Source organism: Suncus etruscus, chromosome 9 (genome assembly GCF_024139225.1).
Source record: "Suncus etruscus isolate mSunEtr1 chromosome 9, mSunEtr1.pri.cur, whole genome shotgun sequence".
Taxonomy (NCBI): Eukaryota; Metazoa; Chordata; class Mammalia; order Eulipotyphla; family Soricidae; genus Suncus; species Suncus etruscus.
In genome coordinates this window covers 99,067,780-99,079,175 of record NC_064856.1, presented here as the reverse complement: position 1 = coordinate 99,079,175, position 11,396 = coordinate 99,067,780, and the positions used below count along the sequence as shown (strand labels likewise).

General features: G+C 33.7%; 1 protein-coding gene across 1 annotated transcript; it reads right to left on the bottom strand.

Annotated features, from left to right (window-relative positions):
- Positions 1–682: 682 nt before the first annotated feature.
- Positions 683–1,624, bottom strand: LOC126018636 (olfactory receptor 5D18-like). The gene has a single exon (XM_049780736.1). The coding sequence runs from the start codon at positions 1,622–1,624 to the stop codon at positions 683–685; it is 942 nt and encodes a 313-aa protein (XP_049636693.1).
- Between the last annotated feature and the right edge of the window lie 9,772 nt (positions 1,625–11,396).

Sequence of the window (11,396 nt, the reverse complement as noted above, 5' to 3'; positions counted from 1 at the left end):
AGGTAGGTAGGCAAATTCAGATAATAGGTATGTGGTTGAAGTGAGGTTAAAACGCACTTTTAGTTAGCTTTCTTATCACTGCGTACTAGACATTTCTAATTTTATGTAGATTGATAATTTCATTTTATTTTATTATAATTTTAAATACTTTTTATTTAGCCATAGTATGTTTTGTTAATATTAAAATAATTATGCATATGAAAACTAATATATTCAACAAATATTTAAATATTTTAATAGTAAAACTCTCAAGTTCATTATTTTAATGGAAAAGCATTTTACAAGTAACTTAAATTTGTCTTTTTTAAGAGTTAAAAAATAAGTTATGATAAAAGTAAACAAAGACAATATTTACCACCATTGTGAAGCATAAATAAAATACATTTATTGATTGGCCTCTGAATATAAATCATTGTTTCATCACAATTTTTTCATATTTTAAACTCTATGTTTTTACACATTTCCTTTTTTAAAGTAGCTGAAATGTAGTGATTTCATTCTCATTTATATATGAACTCAGAGATCAATATTAGATATCAAAATCACATAACTGATCAAATTACAAAATTTAAATTAGTTGCAACACAGTCATATTTTAAGTAAAATAATGAGTATCAACCAACACCAATAAAGCTAAAGTTATAACTAAATTATGACAAAAATATATATGTTGATTAGTTGCCTAAGTACAAAGTTTGGATTTAATTACATTTCTGACCGTTTCTTTTACATCTTTATTCCTCAGGCTGTAGATCAGGGGATTGAGCATAGGAATCATGACGGTAAAAAACACAGTAGCCACTTTGATCAGGAGCCAGGAGCTTTTGGAGTTGGGTACACAGTAGAGAAGAAGGATGATCCCGTGGAAAATGGTGATAGCTGTTAGATGGGAGGCACAGGTAGAGAACGCTTTGCGGAGTCCACCAGTGGAAGGCATCCTAATGATGGTGACGACAATGAAAACATAGGAAGCCAGGATTATCAGGAGGCTGGTAGTCTCATTGAATGTGGAAATGATGAAGCAAACCAACTGGCTGAAGGAGGGATCAGAACAGGATAAAGAGAGAATAGCAGAATATTCACAGCCAAAATGTTTTATGAGGTTAGGACCACAGTAGGTCTGGTCTAAAAGAGAATATGTGATTGTTAAAGAACATAGTCCTCCCCAAGTGTAGGTTGCAGCTACCAAGAGTGCACAGAGCTTACGAGACATAGCCACAGTATAGAGTAGGGGGTTACACACGGCCACGAAGCGGTCATAAGCCATCACTGCTAACATGAACATTTCAGTAATCACAAATGCACAGATAAAGTAAAATTGGATCATGCATCCTCTAAAGGAGATGCTTCTATCTTGCACAACCAAGATTTCTAGGAGTTTGGGTGTAAATACACTGGAGTAACAAATATCTAGAAACGATAGATGGCTAAGGAAAAAGTACATGGGTGTTTGCAACTTGGGGTTGATCCTCACCACCACAATGATGCCTAAATTCCCCACTACAGTGATGGTGTAGATGATCAAAAACACCAAGAAAAGAGGTGCCTGGAGATGTGGAAAATCTGAAAAACCCAGGAGGATGAACATGGTTACTGAGCTCTGATTTCTGTTCGCTAGTAACATGACAATTCCTAATTAAAAGAAAATCGAGGAGTGTGCAATAGACTATATCTCAAAATTAAAGAGGAACTGAGGAAAACTCAGTGTAAACCCAGGAAAGCATAGCAGAATCTTCTCTTTTCCTTTGGATTTCTACTGAAAAATTTGATGGTTTTTATATTTTGAGCCATTATAATTCTCCTTTACAATGTAAGTTTCTTTATCTGGAAAACAAGAAAAATCAAGTTTTATCAATAAACAATTTCCATAAATTATTTATACATGGATGTCATCATGAAAGCATGTAACGCCTTATAATTAAAATATGAGGGCAAATAAAATAAAGAGAATAATATTGAATTTATGATAGCAATTATATAAACATGACAAAAATAGTCCGGGGAAGGTAAAACAATTTTTCTAAATTAAGTAATATTGACATTTTGTTTACTTAGGCAAAAATAAGTATTCAACCATTTTGAAGACTATATTGATCTATTGAGTGCTTTCCTATTATAATGATCTTCTATTGTCAAGAATTCATAACTCCAGATTTTAGAATGAATTTGGCTAAAATTTGCACCAGTAAAATTTTTCAATGTCTATCCATCATTTCATCTTTCATCAGACTCACATATTTTGTGGGTAAACTATTTCTGAAGAGTTGTTCAAAATATATCCTTTTAACTTTGAATTTCTGATGCATGTTATTTATTCTGTAGTATGTAATACATAAGGAAAAATGGTTTGTGTTCAATGATTGCATGACAGAAGATCTACAGTACTCACACCAAAAGCATCCATGACAACACTGACCAAAACCCTCTACTCTTATAGAAAAAAAACTTTACTCTGGTGATCAATAAGAAATTACTAAACTATATGTGTGAATTGAAATATATACACTTCCTTTCTGTTAAATTAACATGTTGAACATTATAAGCTTCGAACAATTCTCGCATTATGAAGTATAAAACAAATATGTTTCTCAAAATGGATGTGGAAACAGAATATGATGTGATTTCAAATGTATTTGATAATGGACACTAATTTTGAGCTCATTGGGAACAAGCAATCTTGACATTCAGTCTACCACTGATCCCAACCATGAAGAACCAGCAATGAGATACCATTTTCTTTTCCATGAAAAAATTTTCAAACTTTAGTAAATTCCCTAAATTTTATCATAGAAAACTTTCATTTTCTGTCTTATTATAAAAATCACATGTGCTCTTTCTAAATTTTCTACTATATATTTATTTTACTAAATTACACCTATTCCAGTTAATCTTGGGAGACTATCTTGTATAGTTAACAAGAAATCTTAACTGAAAGTTTATTAATAAAAGTTACAGAGTATGAAATGGAGAAAACCCATATGACTAATAGAACTTAAGTTTGTGAATAATTCTAAACCATAAGTTAGTGACATATAGAGTAGAAAAGAGATAATAGTAAAATAATGAAAAGCATAATAATATATAACTTATATTCAGTTTTCCTCTCAAATATTTCTATTAGCAAATTCTTACAGTAAAGCTACTGGAATTTATTATCTAATGATTCATTTCATTTTTTTTTTTTTTGGTTTTTGGGCCACACCCGGCTGTGCTCAGGCGTTACTCCTGGCTGTCTGCTCAGAAATAGCTCCTGGCAGGCACAGGGGACCATATGGGACACCGGGATTTGAACCAACCACCTTTGGTCCTGGATCAGCTGCTTGCAAGGCAAACACCGCTGTGCTATCACTCCGGGCCCAATTCATTTCATTTTTTCTTTTTTCCTCTTTTTTTTTTTGGTTTTTGGTTTTTGGGTCATACCCAGCAGCACTCAGGGGTTACTCCTGGCCCTACGCTCAGAAATCGCTCCTGGCAAGGCTCGGGGGACCATATGGGATGCCGAGATTCAAACCACCATCTTTCTGGCATGCAAGACAACACCAGACCTCCATGCTATCTCTCCAACCCCATGATTTATTTCTACTTCAGTAAAAGTTATCAAAAGCAGTAGTCATCATAGTCAAGTCATTCATGTATCTTGTATCATATTCTTCATTTAGTATTTCCTCTTACTTTTTTACATTGAATGGAGTTCCAAGAAATCAAAGTTGACCCTTTTAACATTAAACACTTTTAACATTACACAGCTATGTATATTATATAATATTTAAATAAAGTCTTCTGATAATCCTGTATAAACTTATTTTTAACACATTTTGCGGTGGTACCATTTTCTTTCTTTACTGGTTTTGAATATTTTTCTGAATATACTCAGTATTTTGATAATACCAAATCTTCTGAAATGATATTAAAATATACTTATCTCAGAAATGTCAGCCCAGTCTATAAAGTCTTAATCTCAGCAATATGCTTTTTCTTGCCAAATATTTTGCGATATTGCTCAACTATTGTAGGAGAGCTTATTGAAAATTTCATGAAGCAAGCAATATAGTGCTACTTAAAACAAACTACTTAAACTATTTTGTTCAATTTGCTACCCTGACAATCTTAATTTATCTTGATTGTATCAGCAAGCAATAAATAAAACACATGTGTACTTGAAGTTTTCAAACATGAAGACTGTATTTATTATCCAATCAAATGAAAATCTCCGTCTGTTTTCTTCTGATACTCATTTGTCTTAAATATGGAACTGTGAGAAGGCAGTTCTTTTGGAGAGTTGTAATAAAATTATCTTATCTGTCTAAACAAAGCATTTATTGGTTATGGTATTTTTAAATGCAAATTAAATCAGAAAATAAATACTACACTCAGATATTTCAAACTCCAGAGAAACAAATGGACAAATCAGTAACAAAATCTCTTCTAAAAATCTGTCTATTATTCACAAGACTCAAGCAATAGAGCCAATGCTGGAGTGTCATTAAAATAATGACATTTGACAGAAACCTGGTATAGATCAGTTAAAATTCACCTCACAAAAGCAACTGTTTATTTCAACAATAGTATAGCATCGAAAAAAATATCCTAAGGCAACCAAGTCCAAAATAATCAACCCCATATAACAATCACAAACAGCAAGTAGAAGATATCCCTATGAAGAACTGGACACACTCCAGATAACTTTGGAATGCCTAATGTCCATAATTGTAACCATTTACAATTTAATTAATGAACAGAACTGGTATGCCAAGAAAAGTACAGGAATACAAATGCGGGCTTTTGATACTGTCTTCAACCAGTCTGGGTTTCTGAAAGGTTGAAGTGCCTTTTGCTCTGTTTTGCTCTTGGTCTCATCCTGCGTGTCTTGAAGACATTGACTTATACCTCAAGTAAAAGACATTCAAGAGTTTTCATGTTAATAATTTTCTCCTGAATTTAATAATCCAATAATCCTATCAAGCCTCAGTTCAATGCATTAGATTATAATTTACTAAGACTGAGATGTAGTACTGTGTACAGTATTGAAGGTGGGTTATATTTAAAACATCAAATTGAAACAACTATATCTGCATTTTTAAAATAGTCCCAGACATTTGCTACGATCCTTTTGCTTTATTTATTGCAAAATTTTTCCTTCCTATTAGGACTTTAAGTCTTTATAGCAAAAAAGTTATTATTATTATTGTTGTTGTTTAATTTTCTATTATTTATTTTTGTGAAGTAACTCCTTTTTCTCAGCATTACATAGTTTCTTCAAGAGTTACTGCCTAGCACTACCATTAAAAGGTTAAAATCTGTGGCCAGAAAAGTGGTGCAGCTGTAAAGCATTTGGATTTCTGTGTGCATAGCCAGGAATAACCCCTGAGTGTCACCGGGTGTGGCCAAAAAAACAAAAAACAAACAAATAAAAATGGTTAAATCCTATGTCTCTAATTTTATTTTACTTTGTTCTACAATATATGGCATAGTTTGTTATTTTATGTGTCATATTGTGTGTCTATGGATAAACATGTGTTTGAATTGATATATTTCTCTGCCAAACAACTTCTGAAGTATAAGTCTTACAGTAGGGATTTTCTTAAGATAAACTATAGTGTTTACCAAAAATTAAGGACTTTTTTTTAATATTATGTGCAATGGTTCTAAAATAATTCAAGCAGAATTGACACTTTATTGTAAATTTTGAACTAAGTGCTAATGTTTTCTTTAACAGAAAATTTCTTAATTATTACATACCACACAGCCAAATGAAAACATGATCCTATATTTAATCAACTCACCCAAAGTCAGATATTCCTGAAGGATTTTTATTGAAGGCTTTCTTTTTTACTATTATTCAGCCACTTACATTAGTCTCAAAGCTATGTTTTTAATTTAAAGATGTCCAACTAATTATATTTGCTAAGAAATTGAGTTGGTACTAAAAAATATCATTTTTTCCAACTTTAAGAAATCTTAGAGGGACCATCATAAAGATCTATGGAATGTAGATCTGGAAACTAAATTCATAATTATGCTATTTGTTTTTATAAACTTACCTGGGAGACACAGACCCTGGAGAATGCTGATAATTTGTTGTGATGTTATAACCAAAATAATTGGAAGAAACAATTCTCTGCTGCAACTTTCATATTTTTAAAAATCATAATTATTTGTATCATTATTTCTCAAGTTGATTTACTCTATTATAGAGACTACATTTCTTGAAATTATGAAAAGTGACAGGTTTATTTAATCCAATAATCCCAAACAAACAGTATTGCTACAATACATTTTTTCAGACATTATATTTTGATCACATATTTTTATCCTTATATTTATAGAGAAAGAAGTAATATAATGATATACATATTTATTTTATTACAGTGCTTAGGTTTGAGTTGGCTATATAAGTAAAATAGTTGAAGCATATGCCTTGCATGTAAGAGGCCACATATAACATCTCACACCTTTATTCCCACATACAAACTTCTTCAGGTCCCAAACCCAACAGGCACTATTGCACCACATGGTTGGGGGAGAACCTCTTGGAAGAAACACTACTGCACCCACAAACCAGAATCAGGAATAGCTTCTGAGCTCTGACACATGTCAACCCCCAAACAATAAGAAAATAAAAGAAATTTGGGCTTGTTTTGTTAATTCATGAATATACATATCCTCAACTGAGTTTAGAAGTGTTGAAATATATTTGGTGGTCCCATAGCACAGTGGTAGGGCATTTGCCTGGCATGTAGTCAACACTGAACAGACCTGAATTCAATCCTAGGCATCCCATAAGATCCTCCAAATCTGCCAAGAGTGATTTCTGAGTGCAAAGCTAGGCTTAACACTTGAGCTTGCCAGGTGTGCACCCCCCATTAAAAAGAATAGGTCAAATTATGTTTTTTGGGTAGATCAATAGCTTATGTTTTAACTGCATTTCCAGATGTTAGAATTGCAATGCTTTGACTAGAACTGCATTGAAGCAATGGCAGATAGGGCTTTCACATTGTGAGTAGCAGACCAGGTTTGATCCTTGTTATGACTTAAGATCTTTTGGACCCTACCAGTAATTATCTCTTAGCATACATCCACAAATAAGCCCTGAGCATTGACAGATATTGCCCAACACAAACAAAAAGAATTTGATATTGTAACTATATTAATTTGCATTTATTTCATGTCTTTTAGAAATTCCACTACATAAGGGAAACAATAACATGCAGATTTAAATATTAACCCAATAAATAATGATCAGGCAATTGCCACAAAATCCCAAGATATGTGTATTGGCAATGGCATATAAAAGCAAAGATCACACAAACTATACAAGGGATTTATTTGTCTGGCATAGCTAGTATATAAATTGAGCCAAATTGACAGTCAAACATTAATCAATTGCTTAAATTCTGGTTGATTTGTTTCAAGGGTTGAGGCACATCCAGATATAATCATAGAATAATCCTTGCTTTGTTCTCTGGAATCATTCTTCGGTGATTCTGGGAACCATATGCAGTGTCAGAAATTCAAACCAGAATTTAATTGACTTTACCCTATACTGTCTTTCTGGTTCTAAGTGCACAGTTGCCTGCCATGAAGCTCTTTATCAGGGATTCATAGCCTTGAAACCAGTTTCCCAAAAGAGCTTGTTGAAATGGCAGGACAGGGGCCTGAATGATAGCACAGCGGTAGGGCGTTTGCCTTGCAAGTGGCTGAAATAGGATGGACCTCAGTCTGATCTCTGGCATCCCATATGGTCCCCCCGAGTCAGGGGTGATTTCTGAGTGTGGCCCAAAAAGCAAAAAAGCAAAAACAAAACAACAACAACGACAAAAAGAAATGGCAGGACAAACTTCCCAACCTGTGGCATTAAATATGGCACCCATCAATGGTGCCTCAATTGTCCTCTATTGAATTAAGAAAGGTATGTTTACTCTTATCTATGTAAGGTATTTTATACATTGTAATAATGATTTATTCTCACTTATACTTTTTGTTTTATATCTGATCATTTTCTTCATCCAGAGAATTTTACTGAAATCTATTACTTACTGCAGATACTTAACCTGTCTATATAATATAATATTTTCTGATATAAACCAATATTGTCTTTCTTAGGATAAACCACTATACTTTATAGGCTATTTAAATTTTCTTAATTAGGGTCTAGAGCAATAGTACAGCAGGTAAAGCATTTTCTCTGAATATAACAACCTGGTTTCAATAATCAGCATCCCTTATTGTCCCCTGAGTCTGCCAGGAGTTCTTTCAGAGCACTAAATTACGAGTAATGTCTGAGTGCTGATAGGTGAAACCCCAAAACAAAAAGTCTCCTAATTATTTTCACTCAGTAAATTTTACATTTGAAGGTTTTGCCTATTTCATAGAAATAATAAATTACATTAACACAGATTTTTAAAGGTTTTATTTATTATGGGGAAGGCAAGATAATCATCACCGAAGTAAAATAAAGAATAAAAAAATAAAAATAATAAAGAATAAAAGTAAAAGTAAAAAATGAAAGGACTACAGTGATTTACAATGGGTAAGAAATTTGTCATGCATGCAGTTTATTCAGTTTGGTTTCAACTCAACCCTGGTATCACATATGAATTCCTAAGCACCATCATGAAGAATTCATGAGCACAGAGGCAGGATGGCTTTGATCCTCTTTGTACTCTAACCAAGGTATAAGCCTCCTTCCAGGTTTGTCTTTATTGGGTGGTTGGGTGCTCAGACTTTGGAGGGTAATTAATCCTCAGAGCCTACTGGTGTAAAAGTAGTGCCAGAGTGTTAGCACAGAGGTAGGGCATTTGCCTTGCACACGACTGACCCTTGATGGACCTGGGTTTGAACCCAGATTCCCATATGTTCCTCCTATCCTGAACACATATCCAGGAGTAACTCCTGAGTGTCACAGGGTGTGCCCCCCCCCACATACACAAAACAAAAACAAAGTAAATCTTCTGCTATTCCAATATCTGCCATTTGATTTTTTGTTTGTTTGTTTGCTTGCTTTTTGTTTTGTTTTGTTTTGGGTCACACTGGGCAGCGCTCAGGGGTTACTTCTGGCTCTATGCTCAGAAATCATTCCTGGCAGGCTCGGTGACCACACAGGATGCCGGAACTCAAACCATCGACCCTCTGCATGCAAAGCAAACGCCTTACCTCCATGCTATCTCTCCTGCCCCTGTTTGTATTTTTTTTGGGGGGGAGGGAAGGGATCACAGCCGGCAGCTCTCAGGGGTTACTCCTGGCTCTACACTCAGAAGTCACTCGTGGCAGGCTTGGGAACCATATGGGATGCCGGGATTTGTACCACCGTCCTTCTGCATGCAAGGTAAATGCCCTACCTTCATGCTATCTCTCTGGCCCGTATTTTGATTATTTTAAAGTCAATAAGAATCAAAAAACAAGGGTGGGAACAGAACCGATAGCACAGCAGGTAGGCAATTTGTCTTGTACAAAGCCATCCTGGGTTCAAACCCTGGCATCTCACATGGTCTCCCCAAGCCTGCCAGGGTTAACTTCTGAGTGCAGGGCAAGGAGTAACTCCTAGTGCTCCAAGGTATGACTAAAAAAAAAATACAATCAGAACAAAATTGGCAATCAATTATACTATGCTTTCTCAGTACATTTGGCTGACTATAGTTATCACTTCCTGGGGATTGAAAGGGATCCCCATTTTTAGTGTAAGTGCTCTAAATTTCCCCACCATGAAAATGTTTGTGTTACTTAACATTTTTACAGTAAGTTTAATTGGGAAGATTGGGACATTTTTTCAGAAGCTCTTATGGATATTTTACGTATAAGAATTTTCCTGGGGCCGGCGAGGTGGCGCTAGAGGTAAGGTGTCTGCCTTGCAAGCGCTAGCCAAGGAAAGGACCACGGTTCGATCCCCCGGCGTCCCATATGGTTCCCCCAAGCCAGGAGCAATTTCTGAGCACTTATCCAGGAGTAACCCCTGAGCATCTAACGGGTGTGGCCCGAAAAAACAAAAAAAAAAAAGAATTTTCCTAATAAATATGATATAATAAAATTTTGGTTAACTATATTACCAAACTAAGATTTTGGAACAGACCAAAAATATAAAAGTAGTTTTAAGCATGGGAGATAGTCTGAGTCAAGAGGAAATATGCATGGTCGTAATTCTATCAATAAACTTTGTGCAGGTAACTTTACAAGAAAAAATTGATTTATATGTGTATTTAACTATGTAATTATAATAACTGGATTAACTGAATATTTGAGCCAATTTTAATTGGATTCATGTCAACAGAGAAATTAGAGTCTAATAATCTATGGTTATAAGATGGTTCATTGAGAGTGATTTGATTTAGTCATAATATAAAGCAGATATTATTTAATATATACCCTAATCATTTAATATAGACCCACCACAATGTGGTATAATGTGAGAAAATAAAATGGTAACTCTTCCCAGTTGGTCTTTTAGCACCAGCAATGACCACTCTTCTTGAGCACTGTTTGTAAGCTCCCACCTCTGTAAACATCTAAAGATAAAAGTTGACTGAGAGCATCATTTCTTGACTTTTTTACAAAGAATATATTAAATGTTATTAGAAAGTAAGAGAAAAAAGAAGTACCCAATCATAGAAAAATTTAGTTTAATACTAAATTATCTTAATAAGTTTACACTGAAGGCTGGAGAGATAGCACAGTGTTAGGGCATTTGCCTTAAATGTGGCCAACCCAGGACAGACCCAGGTTTGATTCCTGGCATCCCATATGGTCCCCCAAGCCTGCCAGGAGCTATTTCTATGCGCAGACCCAGGAGTAACCTCTGAGCACTGCCTGATGTGGCCCCAAAACCAAATAATTAATTGACCTAATAAATAAATAAAAATAAAAAATAAGTTTACACTGCAGTTAAATTAGTTGTCCCAGCAATTGTTCATTTATTGTGTCAATAATATAAAAAAATATCAATAAAATATTAGTAAGATGTATATATAAAAATCAAAATTCATAATTTATATTGAATTAATTTTAAATTTATAAAAATTATAATTTATAATGTATTATTTTTAAATTGTTAAATTCTTAATAATTATTTGTTATTATAATTAATAAAATTATTTATTTTATCATAAAATAATTAACGATTTGAAGAGATAATTTGAAGAAAACAGACAAGTAGAGACCTAAATACCTAATAAACAAAAAAACATAACCTACTTTAAACTTGATTTAATGATTTACCTATTTTTGTTTAATGATGGTATGAATTATTTCATGGAATAGTCTATAGTTGGTTAGGAATTGCTAAGGAGACTTCAGGTCTCCTTCCTCATTCAAATTCAAATTGTTCTAAAAGCTAAGAGCAAACAAAAAATTAAAATGAAAGTTGAAAAATAATTTATTTTTAAGATACATGCATGTTACATATA

Coding starts and splice junctions, on each gene's coding strand:
- LOC126018636 (XM_049780736.1), bottom strand. CDS start 1,624: ATGTTACTAGCGAACAGAAATCAGAGCTCAGTAACCATGTTCATCCTC.